The following is an 18573-nucleotide window of genomic DNA, read 5'->3' as shown; positions in this document are numbered from 1 at the left end:
ATCAGCATGCTGCAGAGAAGCAACAGATGAGAAGTTACCCGTGAGCTCATATTTCTTGTGGGGTTGATTCTCCATTTCTCGGAAGGAGCTGCTGCGTTTGGGGGGTGTGGGAGCATTTCTCTTTTTCATGAAGGAGCTGAAGAAGCCTCCCTTCCTGTCTCTGGTGAAGCATGTCTCTTTGGCATCTTCCAAGAGGCTGCTGGGTGACTTGTCTCTTTGTTTTCGAGGCAGTGCTGGGGACCCAGTGGGGGCCTGTGCACCTCTAAGGAACCCTGATGAGAAACAGCCAGTCAGTAATGTGAAAGACAAACAGTGACTCCATTACACTTGAGTAACTAAGGTTACATTGTAAGAGTTTTTTCAGGATCTCTTAAATGTCAGGCATTAGCAGGACTCAGAGAAAACTAATAAATACAGTATCACCGATAATACTATTTCACACCGATGAGTGTCCCAAATACCACACGGGCTATAAATGCAAAGGAACAACCCGCTGATTTTCACCTCAGCATCTGTCTTTTCTCTAAAAATGACAACACGCCCTGGCCTCATCTATCAGGCAGTTTTTGCCAGAACTGTAAGGATGGTAAGCGGCTGGGATTCGGGAGCTGAGGAAAGAGAGCAGGAGGCCGAGCTGGGCAGCGGACAAAGAGATCGGGACTAACGCCAGCACTGCGGGGCTGAGCCCAAGAGCAGACACTGTTTCAGTGCCGGCCGCTCTCTCCTCAGGGAAGACGGGCAGCACAGTGGAGATAAAGCATCATCCCCAAGGTTCTGGAAATGAAGACAGTTTCCTTCTACCTGCCTAGTGACCAGTACCTGGTGCTGAACTAGAAGCAGAATTTTCTGTGGCGTCCTGTACCCCTTCGATGTTCTCCTTGTTCTCCACCTGTTTCTTCAGCGTCCGCATCTTGGAAGGAAGTATAGGCAGTCGGGGCAGGTATGGAACAACAGATGAGGAGGAGGCGGCTCTCCCAAGCTCCTCAGCTACCTCTGTGAGGACAAGAGGACTGATTAAAAACCGTTTCATGACACAGAAAAGGTTTTCTCAGAAAAGATACACAACGGAGAAAAAACCCGGAGAAAAGAGCACTCAAATATGTAATGGAATCACAAGAATATGGACTCTTCTAGGCCGGGCTTCTGTGGTCCAACACTGCGCACAGCCTCATCCACGATGTGGCCTGTGGCGGGGGCTTTCTGTCACGGTGCATCGTTCAAATGTGTGACTCAAACAAAATGAATCTATTTCCTTTTGATGGGTATTTAGGCTGCTTCCACTTTGGGGCTACTGTAACTAGGCCACTAGGAACACCCAGCTACGTGTCTTTTGCTTCAGAATCATACATGTATGTCTGCTGGGTACATCCCTAGGACCAGGACTGGTGGGTTAGAGGGTGCACACACTCAGCTTTGCTGGATCCTGCCAAACTGTCTCCCACGACGGCTGTACCAATCTGTACTCCCACCCCCATTGTATAAAAGTTCTGGTTACTCTGCATGCTTGCCAGAGTTTGGTATTATCCGTTTTTTTGGGCTCGATTTTAATTTTAGCCATTCTGGTGTTGGTATATGGTGGCATCTCACTGTTCTATTTTGGACTTCTCTGATGAGGAGTAATGTTAAGCAAGCACGGTTTCATGGGCTTTCAAATCATTTGGCTAGCCTTGTTTACTGAGTGCTTGCTCAGAGGCTGAACAAAGGCAACAGATTTCTGGAGTTATTTTCATTTTTAGGTTGCACCTTACCCAAAGAAGGAGGGTAGATACATTTCATTTCATGCAAATGAAGCAAATGAGGCTCCTGAAGAAGTGTTCACCCTTTTGAACATGGCTATGTGTTTTGTGGCTCCTACTAGGGTAAAGACATACTTTGGTATTCATTCCGGAACAAAAATGAACCAAGTGAGAGCAATTAAATTTTTGGGTAACTATTTCAAAAATCAGCTCCCTCACAAGAATGGGTACATGGCACATAACCCAAGCCATGCCAGCGAGACTCTTTTCCTACACTGCTATATACAGCAGCTGGCAGAGAGACATAAACTATGAGGATATGACCTCAAGGATGCTAGCAACTGTGTCCCATGCCTCTTGGAAGATTCCGAGGATGACATCAATGCAGAGACAAAAGTAAAGTGATACTGGGTGCGAGAGGCTGTGGAAGGAGGAAGTCCCAAAGCTACTTGAGTCTGTGGATTCTACGACTTTGAACCAAACCAAGGTTTGGTTATGAGCAAATAAATCCTCCTTTTATTGCTTTAGAAAGCTTGAGTTAGGTTTTTTCCACTCACAACCAACCAGTAAGTACATCCTTTTAAGGCAGGAACTGTGTCTTATCTCTGTGTCTTCAGTAATGTGCTTCCCACAGATTAAATGCTTAATAAAATGTGGGTTAAATAATCATAAATTTCTTGTTTAGCAATTCTGAATTGCAGTTACCTTTGAAAACGGTTTGAAAATGGTTGATTTTTTAAAAGGATAAAACTTTTTTTTAAAGATTTTATTTATTTATTTGATAGAGAGAGATCACAAGTAGGCAGAGAGGCAGGCAGAGAGAGAGGAAGGGAAGCAGGCTTCCTGCTGAGCAGAGAGCCCAGTGTGGGACTCAATCCCAGGACCCTGAGATCATGACCTGAGCCAAAGGCAGCGGCTTAACCCACTGAGCCACCCAGGAGCCCCAGGATAGAACATTTTAAAGAGAAACAGAAATACTTAACTAAGGAGTCAACAGAAGTTAAAAGCTGACACAGAAGCATCAAAGAAATGGAGCCTGTGATTTCTACCACTTGAACGCCACACGAAGTAAAGCACAAAGAGTAAAGAAGAGGGTCGTGAGGGACAGCTGCTCAATCTGGCCCAAAGGCTGATGTGCACAAGTTTCAGCTAGCAAAGAACTAGGAAGAAAATACTTTTCATTCAACTTCAGGGTTGTACTTTTCCCTTTCTTCTTATCTGAAATGATAAATAGCTAATGGAAGACAACAAAATTCAACTTGCCTGATTTCCTCTTCTTATATTTTAAAACCTGAACTTAAGTCATAAGCTCTTATGCTCAATTAGGAAGGAAAGAAGAAATTGGAAAAAATATGTGCAAAATTCTGGAGCTATACCAGAGAATCCAATCAGCACACATAACTAAGAATTCTGTTTTTAGCTCTCTAGGAATAGGCTGTCTCTGTAACAAGTGTACTGTCTGACTTCAGCACATAATTGTTAGCGGCACTGTGATACTGACGTTGGAAGCCGCCTGTGTGTGTCCATACATTCGTTTTTCGGATATGAAAAAAGGGGTTCTCACTGTCCATAGCTTAACATGCTCATTTTGAAACTATTTTCCATGTCAATATATCTAAGAATATCATTTTAAATATTCAATTATATGAATGTATCAATTAGCCCACTGGATTTTTAAATTGTTCATTTTTCAATATTAAAAACTACATGCTGATGCAACATCCTTGTAGCTAAGTCTTTATTCATACCCTTAATTACTTCCTTAAGATCTATTTCCAGAAATGAAATTTCTGGATATTGCTTTTATGATTTGATTCTGTCTTTGTAGGTATGGTTCAGGGAGACGGAATATTCCTCCTACTCATTTTTAATTCCCTTCCATATATGGTTAAGTGTTGGTGGTTTAAGAACTACCCAACTTCTTCTCTATGATGAGATTGCATTTCTTTTTTTTTTTTTTTTTTTTTTAAGATTTTATTTACTTATTAGACAGACAGAGATCACAAGTAGGCAGAGAGGCAGGCAGAGAGAGAGGAGGAAGCAGGCTTCCGGCTGAGCAGAGAGCCCGATGCGGGGCTCGATCCCAGGATCCTGAGATCATGACCTGAGCTGAAGGCAGAGGCTTTAACCCACTGAGCCACCCAGGCGCCCCACGAGATTGCATTTCTAATTAAAATACAATTTCAATGTTAGAAATGAGCTTGGGACATAGAGACACATTTAAAAATAGCAAAACAGAGGGCAAAATAACGAAGGCCAAGAATTAATTCAGTCCTCTGAAATGGAGTCCCAAACTAGAGGAGTCTATCATTTTTGCAATGTTATTATGACCCCTACCACCACCCAGACCTGGCCACCACCAATAACCTGCCAGAGTCCTACCTTCGGAAATGCTGGAGTCATGGAACATGGTTTCAAAAGCCTGATGTGTTTCAGCAAAAGATGGCCGGTCAGCAGGGCTCCACTTCCAGCCTGTGGAACAAAAGAAGGACGTGCTGAAAGCTCCTTGCAGAAATTAAACACCCGGGGGGACACCTGCGAGGGAGGTTACTGAGGCAGAGGTACAGCAGGTTCACAGTGAGCAAGGCAGCTGCTTCTCAGTTCCAGACTCAGATGTAATAAACCCACTTCCCAGAGCTGGTCCTTCTAAGTAGCCCCAGCTTCTGTTCTTTCTACTACAGGGATAAAGAGATGGTTTATGAAATGGAAAGTTGTTTTCTACTGGGAAAATGAAGGAAGTGATGAGACCTGTCTTCAAACTCATTCTAACCTTACAATTAGCTGTCCAAGTTCAGAAATATAACAGGATATCAGAAAGGAGGAACTTAAGAGTTCACTTTGACAAAAACAGGACAGTAAGGAAAATAACAAGACATATGCTTAAACACAATGCAATTTAATTCCCTACTCACCTTCCAGCTTTCTCATCTGTAAGAAGTCAGATGCTTGTGTTTATTCATGAGAGGCTACTTTGAAGTATTCTCTAGTCTTTAGCAATAATTTTTATCTGCTTGAAAGCAGACTTCCCCTACCCAAACTCTAAACCCGATTTCTTATTATCTTTATTATACAAGTGGGTTGGGGAAATTTAGTCAATATATGGGCCATGGACGACTATGTCAGGATTCCAATTAAAGTTCATGGTTTATCATATATGCCAACTGGCTGATCAATGACCAACCTTTTCTTTTTTTTTTTTAAGATTTTATTTATTTATTTGAAAGAGAAAGCATGAGTGAAAGTGGTGGGGAAGGGCAGGGGCAGAGGGAGAAGCACAGAGGCTTGATCCCAGGACCCTGAGATCATGACCTGAGCTAAAGGCAGAAGCTTAACTGACTAAGCCACTCAGTGCCCGACCAATCCTTTATATGTCAGGAGGTTGGAGTCAATCTAACACTGAGAGGAAAACGGTTTCTCTATTTCTTTAATCATTCTGAATCACTGACTTAAGTCTTCAAAATTAAAATACAAAAGAAAACACTCACATGCTCTCATAAGTTCATAAACCTTAGGGGGGCATCCTTCAGGTTGTTCCATTCGATATCCTTTCTCCAGTAGATCATACACCTGAGACAGGTCAATGCCTGGATACGGTGACATTCCATATGTAGCAATTTCCCACAACAGTACCCCAAAAGCTGCAAAAGGGATGTAAAAAAAAGCTGAATGTTTCTTCTGATTTATCTATTTTATACTATTAGGTGACTTCTCTTCCAAGTTTTGGATTAACATCCACACTGTTACAACATTAGTAAACTATTCTAATTCTTATAGCAATCTAATTTTTACAGCTGAACTTGTCCTAAGATATCTGTCGCAAAATGATTCAGCTATACCTCAAGACCGTTTTGTATAAATTTCCCAATTTTTTTTTTTAAGATTTTTTATTTGAGAGAAAGAGCACGCATGAGCACACAGTACAGGAGCAGGGAGGGAAGGACAGGAGAAGGAGAGAGAATCCCAAGCAGACTCCCCACTGAGTGCGAGCAGGGCTTGATCCCACATCACTGACACACCAAAATCACAAACCAAGCCAAAACCAAGAGTCTGACGCTCAACCAACTGAGTTACCCAGGTGCCCCATTAATTTCCTAATTTTTAGATTTAACCGTAATGAGGGAGAGTGAATTATGACCATAAAAAGTCTAGGACAGAACCGAACTACTCTTAGAACAAGCGATGATCTATTTAATGAGTTCCAGTTTTTAGATCAGCTAATACTGAAGGAGTAAAATAGAAAATGGACTCTTTTAAAGTCAGAGGGGGAAAAAAATCACCCTGGCAAAGAAAATCTGCTTGATTTTGTCACACATTATTTCTGAGTTTGAGATTTCTGTGAAAAGTGACTCGGCATCTTACAACTATTTCTGTTGGCCTATAACCCAAATTTCTAGACTTGTTCAGACTAAGAGCCTCTGCTAAATCAGACTGCTTTCCAGCATAACAGAAACAACATGAGTTAGTTACAAGGACAAACTCTAGGTGCAATTCCATCATGCCTTCCTTGAAGAGAAGAGGCTATTCTGTGTCACAGTACTTCGAAAATGAGCAATAAATTTAATATGGAAAACAGGGTCTTTACGGAGAGAAGATCAGTAAAATTCCAATGCAATCCAAGATCTAGACTGTGAGCTCTTTGAAAGTGAGGACTCCCCCCCCACTTTCCTCTTTACACTTCTATTATCTGGCAGATAATAGGTATTTAATAAATCCTTGCTGAATGAAAGATGGGGGCCAAGGAAGAGTTTACTGATTACATAAATGAGAAGCTCTAAAGAATTAAGAACATTAAAAACCTAAAATGACAGACACAGAAGAAGTCCCTTCCAACCTTACCCCAGACGTCAGATTTAATTGAGAAGGTATTGTAGGCAAGACTCTCTGGTGCTGTCCATTTAATAGGAAATTTGGCTCCAGCATGCGCAGTATAGGTGTCTCCCGTCATCAATCTACTTAAGCCAAAGTCGGCCACTTTCACCACATGGTTTTCTCCTACGAGGCAGTTACGGGCTGCGAGATCTCTGTGGAAAAGAGAACCCTAATGTGATTCCATTCAGATGCTGAGAAAAACGGCCATGAACAGTCTCTTCTTGATCCTTTGTGCTGTAAGCAGAGTTGGTTAAGTCCATGCTGACAGATACAGTAGCACCTGATGATAGCTGCTAACACAGGAGAAAGCCACTAATTATATATCACCTGTAGAGTCATCACCAAGAGGCAGCAGTCATCTGATACTAGAATAAAGCCCACTTCAGAACATGGGTTCCTATTTACCAGTACGCTGGGAGAGGTTTCAGAGGTGAGCAAAAGATGCTTCTCTACAAGGCTTTACTTTAAGTTCTTTACTAAGACAGAAAGCTATTTTTAAAATTAAGCCATTAGGTAGAGCAAAAGGTTCTTGGAAATGGTCCTGGGCAAAATAAAGAGCATTCTGTTTTAAGAATTAGCAAAGGCCCATTAATACTTTAACCAAAATACTGTAGGTTTATAAACTGGAAATGACATTATAGTGGGTGGGTCCTATAAAAGAGAAAACTGTTTTTCTGGGTCATCTGGAAATTTCCAGTAAGGTTCTCACATTATTTTATTTGCACATCAAGCAAGGTAGCTTCATGGTTAGTCATGGGCCATAATCAGGCTTTACACACCTATGGATGAAATTCTTCTTCTCTAGATACTCCATTGCAGAGGAGATCTGAGTGGCCATGTACAGCAGGACCACCGCAGTCACCTCTTCTCGGCTGCATTCTCGGAGATAATCGAGCAAGTTGCCATACGGCATGTACTCAGTCACGATGTAAAATGGTGGCTCCAAAGTACACACACCTGATAGTTGAAGAACAGAGCTTGTTTTATTAGAATATTTCCAAAAATTCCCAACCACTTCGACAAGATTAACAGACACATTTTAAAGTCTAGCTCAGCAGTAATCTTTTCCCTTCTCGCCACCATACTCTCCTAAAATAACACAGCAAAGTTCAGATAAAAGTGGTTGATAAGGGAGTCCTGGCTTTCACTACATCATTCTTTGGAAATCCACATGCATCTGAGTATCTGCCTGCTTGGGGAAAAGCATTAATTTCATAAGGGGTCAAGAAGACCAAAATGTCCTTAGTTCCGTACATGCCCGTGATTCCCATCCTCACCTGCACACTAACAATGTTCATCTTTAAGTAACAGCAATTGTGTGTATGTTGAAGACCAGGTGAGCCCAGCCTGTATCATGCTTTGTAAAAAGACTGTTTCCACAGTCAAGGATTTCACTGATACATGGCAGACTCCTTGTAAAGAATCAAAAAGAAACTACTTCCTTTGGGACAGCATGGCTCAAGGTGAACAAAGAAACTGGTCCTTCTTTAAGAAGGGCCAAGAGTTCAGTCACTAGTTTCTTCGTGACCTGAATGGGTGAGGAGATGTTCTGCGACAGGACAGCACCTGCTGCTGAGGAAGGTGAACCAATGTGTGTGGCCACAATTTGGAATCTGCTTCTTTTCAACAGTTCTTTGTTTCATGTCTATTTTGTAAAACTATTTTTGACAATGTTTGGTGGGTATCATTCTGAGTAATCTTGAACCTTGATTCTGAGGCAATTACCATAAGTTGGCCAGTTTTATATATTATAATCAACCCAGGCCACTTTCCTGGGCAATTTTTATTAAAATTTTTAAAAATTAATTTATGTATGTATGTATGTATGTGATCTCTACATTGAACTTGGGGCTCAAACTCATGGCCCCAAGATTAAGAGTAAGATGCTCTACTGAATGAGCAAGCCAGGGACCCCGTTTCAGGGCAATTTTTAAACAGAGAGACTGCTGATTAAATTAAATGTCATTAAAAATGACAACCACTTACTGAAGTAGATTTGTACCTAGAGCTTCTACCATGGTGATACAAAAGCAGCATTTGGAAATAATGGGGTTGGGAGACAAGGACATGTGAGGAAACCTATGGTTCAGGCAATCTTCCTCACCTAATAGTTGGACCAGATTAGGATGCTTGATTTCCTTCATCACTGCAGCTTCCTTCAGGAACTCTTCCACCTCCATGGTATCTTCCTGGAAAGGGGGAAAAATTAAAACAAAACAAACAAACAAAAAAACAGAACAGGGGACAAACCCCTATTTTAATCATTTGAGTCAACTTATAATCCTAAAACTACAGTTTTAAAAGGAGGTATCTTTTGAATATTCTAGCAGATTACTTACAGAAATTTTATCAGAACCTAGTAACAGGCTCCAGAAAAATCCAATTAAGAAAGAAGAGTGTCTCTAAATTTATCCAATATTTGAAACTGGAGTGAAAATTAGCAGGGCAAGCATAATTCAGCCATCCTATCCCATCACAACTGAGGCCTGGGAGACCTGAATGGATAACTCAGTTCTCTGACAGTTTACTTCCCTAGGTAACTCAGCCTTCCAAAGAGGAGACAGAAGAGTTAGCTGTTTACGCATTTGTCTTCCTGACAAATTCCTTAAGGAGCAATACATGTGTGCAAAGCCATGTATACTGTCTCACACTCAAAATATGCTTAATAAATATTTGCTGACTGAAACTGATCACATTCAGGAAGCCGAAGAGCAGCCCTTACCCGTGATTCGCCAGAGCTACAAGGCATCTGGGAGATCTTCAGAGAATGGAATGAGTGACAACTTTGTAACTGGACACTAGGACACTTAAAGAAGGCAGTGGCATCAGAAAGAAGATTCCTGTGACTATTAGGAGAAGAAGTGATCTAATCTCAGAGAGATGGGGGAGCATGAGGCAGAAAGCTCAAGGACAAGAGAGAACCCACAATTCTTGAGCACTGCATGAACAATGTTGTCCAGCAGGGGTCATTCTCAGGAAGCAAAACAGCTTGTTTGGCTTTTATAACTTCTTAATCCTCTCCTAACCTTCCACTAAGACCTACATCAACACCCTCCAGAGACCAACCTTCCCCACATGTGGGTTTCACTACGTCGCAGTGAACAATCTGTCCCCGCACTGTCAGCAAGGGCACTGAGGTTACTCATCAATTTGCTGATGTGCTTGGCACCAGTGGGTGGAAAGTGTTCCAAAGTTAAAGAGGGGTGCACTCCTATTTCCAAGTGATTCAGCACAAAAGGAAAAAAAAGGCCTGGAAACTGTAATTCTCAGCAACCCACCTTCAACGTCTTCACAGCAACCGTAAGGCTGTATTTCTTCCAGACTCCAACATAAACTTCTCCGTACTGACCACCCCCAAGCTTGTGCTTCATGGTAATATCCGTTCGTTCCATTTCCCATTTGTCATGGATGGGGGACACACCATAGACTGTGGGCTTATTACACTTGGGCGCCGGGTAATGTAACGTTGTCACCAGCCCATCAGCCACCGTGGAGTGATGGTGCACGAGCTCTGCCAGGGTGCTAAAGCGGCTCTCCGCAGTGACGTACACCTGGTGAGAAAGGCAGGAGAAAAGCTAGCAACTGGAAAAGAGGTCTGAAAACCTTTTTCAAAGCCCATTATTTCACTGGTCTGAAGATATGAAGATAGGAGGCTCTTTTACGGAGGTAAGTGAAAGAATTAAGCAATGAGGAGAAAGGAAAACACAACTTCAGTTTAATCCTCTTTACACCACTCTTCCCAGGCAGAGTGGGGGGAACGGGATTTCCAAGCTAGCTTTCTGGATCATCAAGATCACTGGTCTTCGAGGGGTGCCTGGGTGGCTCAGTGGGTTAAAGCCTCAGCCTTCGGCTCAGGTCATAATCCCAGGGTCCTGGGATGGAGCCCTGCATCGGGCTCTCTGCTCAGCAGGGAGCCTGCTGTCTCCTCTCTCTCTCTGCCCACTTGTAATCTCTGTCTGTCAAATAAATAAATAAACTCTTTAAAAAAAAAATCACTGGTCTTCGAATATGTTGAAGCAACAAGACTGTGAAACCCAGATTCATAAGATAAAGGCAGAAATTCTGATTTAAGTAGGAAAGGGGAGACCTGGTCTCTGAAAGGTCATGAAATCTTACACAGAACAAAACTTGAGAACCACTGGCTTCTTCTTTTTTTTTTTTTTTTTGGTAGGAAGAGAGTATTTAAGGATCTTACAATTTTTATTTAATTAGGATGTGCTATTGAGTGGCTAGGCCATTAAAAAAAGAGCCACAATTTTATTTCAGGGTTGTTAGCAAAACAGTAGTTATTTTGTGGCAAGTAATTAAAGTATAAAAGATGAGCAGTCTTCGGGGCGCCTGGGTGGCTCAGTGGGTTAAGCCGCTGCCTTCGGCTCAGGTCATGATCCCAGGTCCTGGGTTCAAGCCCCACATCGGGCTTTCTGCTCAGCAGGGAGTCTGCTTCCTCTTCTCTCTCTGCCTGCCTCTCTGCCTACTTGTGATTTCTCTCTGTCAAATAAATAAATAAAATCTTAAAAAAAAAAAAAAAAAGATGAGCAGTCTTTGAACCCTATGTCCTGTGGGAGCTAACCTGTTTATTGTTTTCCAAAAAAGAGACTTGTGTTGTATACAGATACATATTACATACAGAATTGATTATTTTTATAAGGTGAACTCACCCACATAAACCTCTCCCACACCAAGAATTGTAACACTACCAGCACCCTCCCAGCTAAGCTATTCACTCCTTCAAAGGTAACCACTCTCCTGACTTCTCACAACTTACAATAGCTTTGCCTGCTTCTGAACTTACACAAATGGAATCATACTACATGCACTGTTGTGCCTGCTTTCTTCCATTCCACTTTTCTTTATTGTGAAAGAATTCACATACCATAATGACCACCATTTTCAAGTATACAATTCAGTGGCTTTCCCAAAGTTGTCCAACCATCACCACTATGTAATTCCAGAACACTTACATCAGCCTTCATCATGAAGAAATCCCATATCCTCAGCAGCCCTTGCCACTCCCCTCACACCCATCCCAACAATGACTGACCCCTTTCACTCAACTTTACATAGGTGTGAGACTCACCTATGACATGGGTCAACTAACTTTTCTGCAGAGAGCCAGAGAGTAAAGATTTCAGGCTTGTGGCCATGGTGCCTCTAACTACTCAAAGCTGCCGTAAGAATGAGAAGGCAGCCATAGACAATACATAAACAAGCGGATGTGGCTGTGTTCTAATAAATATTTACAAAAGCAGGAAACTAGGCGGACCACAGATTTTCCTCAGAATGTACATACACAGCAGTACCACACTCATTTTTTGTTGCTGTATGAGATTCTATTTTATGAATATACCACAATTTATTAATTCATTCTGTTGTTAGACAATTAAGTGTTTCTAGTTTGGGGCTATTACAAATAATGCGACTACAAACATCCTGGACATGTCTTCTGTACACACATGCACTCATTTCTGTTGGGTATGTAACCAGAAGTAGAGCTGCTAGGTCTCTCCTACATTATCACTTAATCTGATTCAATGTGGTTTCATCAGGACACAGTGTGTCTGTAGGATGATGCAAAAGAGAAAAAGAATAATTACTTCCTACTTTGTACCAGCTATTATGTTTTAAGGAAATTATTTCATTTAATCCTCATGACAATCCAATAAAGTGGGATGAGAAATTGAGGCTTATAGTAAGGTCACAAAGTTAACAAAGAGAAACGGTGGAGTTACCCGGCAAACCAGGTCTGCTTGCTCTTGGCAAAGTCTGTGTGCTTCCCCCTACTATGCAGATCACATAGAAGGAAAGAACAAATGATTCAATGTAATTTACTGTTCAACAGAATGGACATAAATCTGTGCTTCACAGTTCAGAAAGTAAAACAGCTCCATTCTTACACTACCATTCTACAACGGTTGGTCTAACAGGTACATTGCTAAATTGCTAAATCTATACTACCCATCAATCCGAGTCTCAGAAGCCCAAATTCTTACTCTGCAAACTTTCTGGTAGAGATTATTATAAGTTTCAAAGATCCAAGGCTTAATTTGCCAATTCTGGGGCACCTGGGTGGCTCAGTGGGTTAAAGCCTCTGCCTTCGGCTCAGGTCATGATCTCAGGGTCCTGGGATCAAACCCCGCATCAGGCTCTCTGCTCAGCAGGGAGCCTGCTTCCCCTCTCTCTCTCTCTCTCTCCCTGCCTCTGCCTACTTGTGATCACTGTCAAATAAATAAAATCTTTAAAAAAAATAAAAAGGGTTAATTTGTCAATTCTGTACAACGTACTAGATGCACGTGTGTGTGTATGTATCTATCTGTATATGATGATTAGAACTAACTTATATAGCAGTTCCCTTCACTCACCTTCAATTCTATCTCATCATTAAACCATTAATGTAATACTGTTTTTAATTCCATTACCATATTCTTTTGAAAAAAGTAAGCTTTTACATGTCAAATAACCCAAATTCACATCAGTGATTATTTCGTTTCATGTCTGACATAAAAACTATATTCTTTAGTCATTCTAAGTATTTTTTCGAAAAAACAACCAGTCCATACCTATAGGCAGTGCTGGCCCATCTTACCTTGCCATCTGTGGTCGTATTGATCCTGTAGTGATATACACGCCCCTCGTACCTGAGCGAGATCGACAGCTGCCCGGGGCTGCTCTCACTTTCTCGCACCAGGAAACTGCCATTGATTAGACTGCTGAGTAGATACTCCGCTGCACTGCGTGACACGGGTCCATGGTACCAGGAATGTTTTTCCAAGCTGTTCACTGGGGTGATGTAGTTGCTTGGCACCCAACCTTGTCCATTCTTGGAGCGAACTTCACTCCACTCACCATTCTGGTTATAACCAAGGACTCGAAGCTTTTCACCTAGCCATGAAGTCATCAGAGAAGAAAAGAGAAGGTGTTAGGACTTTATCTCAAGCAGGAACAGTCTACTGTCAAACTCAGTGAAAAATCAATAAGGAACTCCTATGCCATCGTTTTTTTAAAAAATTAATGAAAACAAACTTGGCTGTTCATCATATCCTGATTGACCTCTTTAGCGTGTAGCTTAAACAGAAGCAGCATAGTTAGAAATAACCTGCTCACATTTACTAATGGCTTTTACACCAACTAAAAAAACGTCTTCATGCAACCCCATGTGTGGTATAGTACAGTGGCATACAATGATAGAAAGGTTATGGACCCATAAATACAGAGAAGACTGATGGTTGCCAGAGGGGAGAGGGAGGGGCAATGGGCAAAATGGGTTAAGAGGAGTAGGAGATACAGGCTTAAAGCCCTTTAGAGAATGAATAAATCAACAGGATAAAAGGTACAGCAGCATAGAGAATATAGCTGATGTTTTATAACAGCACTGTGTAATGATAGATGGTAGCTACACTTGTGGTGAGCAAAGCATAACGTTTAGAATAAATTACTATGTTGTATACCTGAAAGTAATGTAATATTATGTGTCAACTGTACTTCAGTTAAAAAAAAAAGAAAGAAAGAAAGAAAGAAATGGAAAATGGCACAGCCTCACCCCTCAAAAATAATTCGTTTTTTTTCCTCATATAACAGTCTGTCAAGGAATATATCTTATATATGGTTCAATGTTAGTAACAATCAAGGCTTTGGTATGAGAATCATGAAATACAAAGTTACTTCTAAATTTCAGTTGGCACCGAGGCAAAAAACCATTTATGTAAAAAAACAAAAAAATAAATAAGAAAACAAAACAAAATAGAAGCAGACCAAAGGGCTTTGAGCAATGCTTTCAGAACAAAAACTGCTGGGGGTGCTGGGCAGGTAGAACTCCCAAAGCACATTCCAGGACTCAAGTTTTAACAGTTATAGTTTCCCAACTTCCCTCCCATTTCCCAAGAATATGAGTCAGTCCTATTCATTCCTCTAAAATTAGTGTGTGGGAAGGGAAGCTGACAATGAAGCTGGAACCTAAGACAAGTTACTCAGAATGCCTTTGCTTTGCTATCGACGTCAATACCCTTGATTTCTGTTAAAGTTGTGAACTTTAAACTCACTAATATACATTTTGCCCCTAGACGTGCAACTCAGACAAAACAGGAAAGGTGATAGGTATCATTAGTAATAACTAATAACCTAAATCTGTTTTGCGGGGGGGGGGGGTACTGTGGAAAAGGCCTTGGGCCCCTATCTCTGAGAGATGCACACCTTCCTACAGAGTTCACACCTACTTCTCAGTGTCGGCAGAAGAAAACCAAACCAATTAAAATCATATGGCCCACTAGCTGTCAGACATAGGCCACTGAGGAAAAGCTCAAAATCATTATTCTGGCAGTCATCAAATTTTCCCAGCAACCCACAGAAATGTTTTCCATAGGATAACTTTATCATTCCCTCACCACTGACACCTGGATGTGAGACATTTAATGACAAAAACCTAGGAGTATGTACTGATACAATATACATATGTATAGAGGGACAGATAGGACTGTGTGTCCTGTGGCTGTGGAAATGTACCAGTACGCAGAGAAATACTCCCCAGCCGTATCTGCAGGAAAACAAAAAACTCAATGCTACTAGAAAAGCTAAATAAAACTCGTTCCTATGTAGCTTTCCTGTTGTACCACAAAAACCAGAAAACGTAAACATCAAGTGTATCGTTGTTTCTGGTAACAGCAAGTCATCATAAGTAGGATACAGTAAAAAATCCTAGGTTTTTGTTTTCCTCTCTTTTGGAAGTTAGGAGAATTTCCTACTCTGGAAGTTGTGAGTACCATGGAAATTGATGAGTCTGACTAATGGGAATGTACACATCGGTTCTACTGACAGGAATGTTGGGAGAACTCTTACTTTTTAATTCAAGCAAAAAACAATCTTCAAAGAAGGAAGTAAAGTAAGAATCGTTATTTTTCAAATATATTTGCTTGTCCTTTAAAATAGTAAGATAGCTTTAGCATGACATCACTTTATATCAGTATGAACCTGATAGAAAAATCCAACATTTCAGGTTTTGTTTTTTTTTTTAAGATTTTATTTATTTGACAGAGAGAGAGATCACAAGTAGGCAGAGAGGCAGGCAAAGAGAGAGGGAAGGGAAGCAGGCTCCCTGCCGAGCAGAGAGCCCAACGTAGGGCTCGATCCCAGGACCCCAGGATCATGACCTGAGCTAAAGGCAGAGGCTTAACCGACTGAGCCACCCAGGTGCCCCCATTTCAGGGTTTTTAAGACAAATCACTGTTCGCCATGAGAGAACAAGAATCCCAGCCCTTGAGCTGCACCAGCAGCTGCCATAACTGGTAACTGAGGCAGCAACAGACAGTCTTGACTGATATTTCCTTGGTGACAGAGCTATCTTGGAAAACAGTGACATGAAAAGTGTATCTAGGAAAGAATGTTCTGAGTCACTGCTTCACAAACTTCTCCCCTGAGTATCAATAAAGGTAAAAGAGTGTGTTGTAGCCCAAAGAGACTACTGCACAGTATAAAATTCTTTGAAATCCTTTGTTTTATCCTAAAACTTTGTGTAAAATTTTCCCCTGATACATAAACCTCACACACATACAAATACTATCACCATCCCATCCCCAAAAACTACCCAAAGCCTTCAAGTAACTTGCAACTAGGAGATCACACATGTTTACTTTTTCTTCGCCTCTGACACCTCCTGGCACAAGTATGTATGTATGTGCCTCCCACCCGCTCTGGAACACGTCTATACCCCAGTCTGAGTTACAGGTTTCTGCTCTGGATTTCGAAATAGATGCACATAAAAATTCTATAAAAGGTAACAATCCCTGAATGGAGGCCTATCTTAATATGGTATATTCACTCCCATTTATTACCTCATTCTGAACCTTATAAATAAAAGGCATATGGTCTGACAAATTATCACCTAAAGCACAATTTCATTTAAGTTAAAAGTTATCCTGAGGGGCGCCTGGGTGGCTCAGTCCTTAAGTGTCTGCCTTCAGTTCAGGTCATGATCCCAGAGTCCTGGAATCAAGTTCCATATTGGGCTTCTTGCTCAGCAGGGAACCTGCTTCTCCCTCTGCCTGCCACTCCCCCTGCTTGTGCTCTCCTCTCTCTCTGCCAAATAAATAAATAAAATCTTTAATTAAAAAAAATTATCCTTGGGACGCCTGGGTGGCTCAGCTGGCTAAGCATCTGCCTTTGTTCGGCTCGGGTCATGATCCCAAAGTCTTGGGATCAAGTCCCGCATTGGGGCGGGGTGAGGGTGTCCTTGCTCAGCAGGGAGCCTGCTTCTCCCTCTGCCTATCGCTCCTCCTGCTTGTGATCTCTCTCTCTCTCTGACAAATAAATAAATAAAATCTTTAAAAAAAATTATCCTGAAATATGTTTTTTCCAGTAGGAGGCTTTCATAGGTTCAAAAGAACAAGCTTAGGCAGATTAGCATTCCAATCCAAGGACACAATGAGAATGGTCCATGCCTCTTTCTTTCTTTCATTCTTTTTTTTTTTTTCCTTAAGTAATTTCTACACCCAATGAGGAGTTCAAACTCATGACCCCAAGATCAAGAGTCACACACTCTACCAACTGAGCCAGCCGGACGCTCTTTCTCATAAAAGTTCCACATTCTCTGTTGTTGTTCAGAAACACTAATAATGAATGATTTTACTTGGTCGTATTCTTAATCCTCCCTTTTATAAGAATTTTCTACCGAAATAAACTACTGCTCTCTTGAGAGTATTACTACAACAGAAACCTTTCCTATGACCCCTTTCAGTAAGGCACTTAAACAGAGATGAGAGATGGTCTCCACCAGTGCTACTCGAAGCAGGTCCACAATGTGATATGACACTCACACTGGCATATGGAATCACTAGACTACTTTCTTCTTGTTGAAAGTCCTGCTCCCTGCCCCAAAAAAGAAAATGTCAGCTAAACAAAATAATAAGTAGTATACCTAGTGATGCAGTTGGTTTACATATTGGGAACAAGTTCTAAATCTTAACAATGAGGACTGGTACTGTTCTCAGACAGGCAGTCAGCCCAGGGACAGCACTCCCAGTAGCAGCTGGCTCTGGCAGAATGACTCGTGTTAGTCATGGCTCCATTAGAAGGGATGTACAGTGAACCTTACCGCCATATAAGATCAATGTTGGCCTACTACAGAGAGTACTGAATCCTGAGAGTGAGAAAAGTGTAGGTATAGACTGTGTGGTGCTTTTTCTAAAGTTCTTTATCTCCTCTTACCCTTAATAGGCCCAATAAAGGAGACACACTGACATTATCCCTTACACGGGTTTTTTAAAAAACAAAACCAAACCAAGATAATGAACCCTAAAGTACTGGGGCCTATTTGGTCAGAGGCAGAATCTAGAACAGACCCCTTTATTTCTTTCTTTTTTTTTTTTAAAGATTTTATTTATTTATTTGTCATAGAGAGAGAAGCGAGAGTGAGCACAGGCAGACAGAGTGGCAGGCAGAGGCAGAGGGAGAAGCAGGTTCGCTGCCAAGCAAGGAGCCTGATGTGGAACTCGATCCCAGGACGCTGGGATCATGACCTGAGCCGAAGGCAGCTGCTTAACCAACTGAGCCACCCAGGCGTCCCTTTATTTCTTAACCACTAATGAAAACTGGAAAGTGAAGCTCACCTTTAGTGATGCTGAGTGTGTTATCACCACTGGCTACGAAATCGTAAAGTGCAACAAAGAGATTAGGGTCACTTTCAGTGGCTCCAAGTAAGTTCTCCTTGGAGCTCCACCGGATGGCTTCATTCAGTGCCTGGGGTTCAACATCACAACCATAGGGGCGGTGCAAGGCTTCTGAAAGACATAAACAGAGAAAGGAATTCACAGTAAGTTCAACGGTTAAATTAAGTTCATTTAATTCAGTACATACATAGTATTTTAGCTGCTGGCATGTGTACACCGATGGCTCCAGGGTGGAAAAGAACTGTGTAATATGGAGCCATGAAGAATGAGCAAATGGCATGGTCTCCTAAACATGAGAGAAGTCTACCTGTTGA

General features: G+C 41.6%; 1 protein-coding gene across 4 annotated transcripts in view; it reads right to left on the bottom strand.

Annotated features, from left to right (window-relative positions):
- ABL2 (ABL proto-oncogene 2, non-receptor tyrosine kinase) overlaps nt 1-18573 on the bottom strand; it is a 119716-nt gene that overhangs the window by 8719 nt on the left and 92424 nt on the right. For all 4 annotated transcript variants that reach the window (XM_047704629.1, XM_047704627.1, XM_047704630.1 and 1 more), the window contains 10 exons: nt 18200-18370; nt 13189-13484; nt 9884-10156; nt 8710-8794; nt 7385-7562; nt 6573-6757; nt 5222-5374; nt 4119-4208; nt 820-993; nt 39-272 (listed from right to left, as the gene is read on the bottom strand). In XM_047704629.1, the coding sequence (XP_047560585.1) occupies nt 39-272; nt 820-993; nt 4119-4208; nt 5222-5374; nt 6573-6757; nt 7385-7562; nt 8710-8794; nt 9884-10156; nt 13189-13484; nt 18200-18370 (1839 nt within the window). The remainder of the gene's footprint in view (nt 1-38; nt 273-819; nt 994-4118; nt 4209-5221; nt 5375-6572; nt 6758-7384; nt 7563-8709; nt 8795-9883; nt 10157-13188; nt 13485-18199; nt 18371-18573) is intronic.

This window comes from Lutra lutra, chromosome 15 (assembly GCF_902655055.1).
Source record: "Lutra lutra chromosome 15, mLutLut1.2, whole genome shotgun sequence".
Lineage (NCBI taxonomy): Eukaryota > Metazoa > Chordata > Mammalia > Carnivora > Mustelidae > Lutra > Lutra lutra.
Note: the sequence above shows the minus strand (reverse complement) of the source record. Positions and strands in the feature narration are given on the sequence as shown.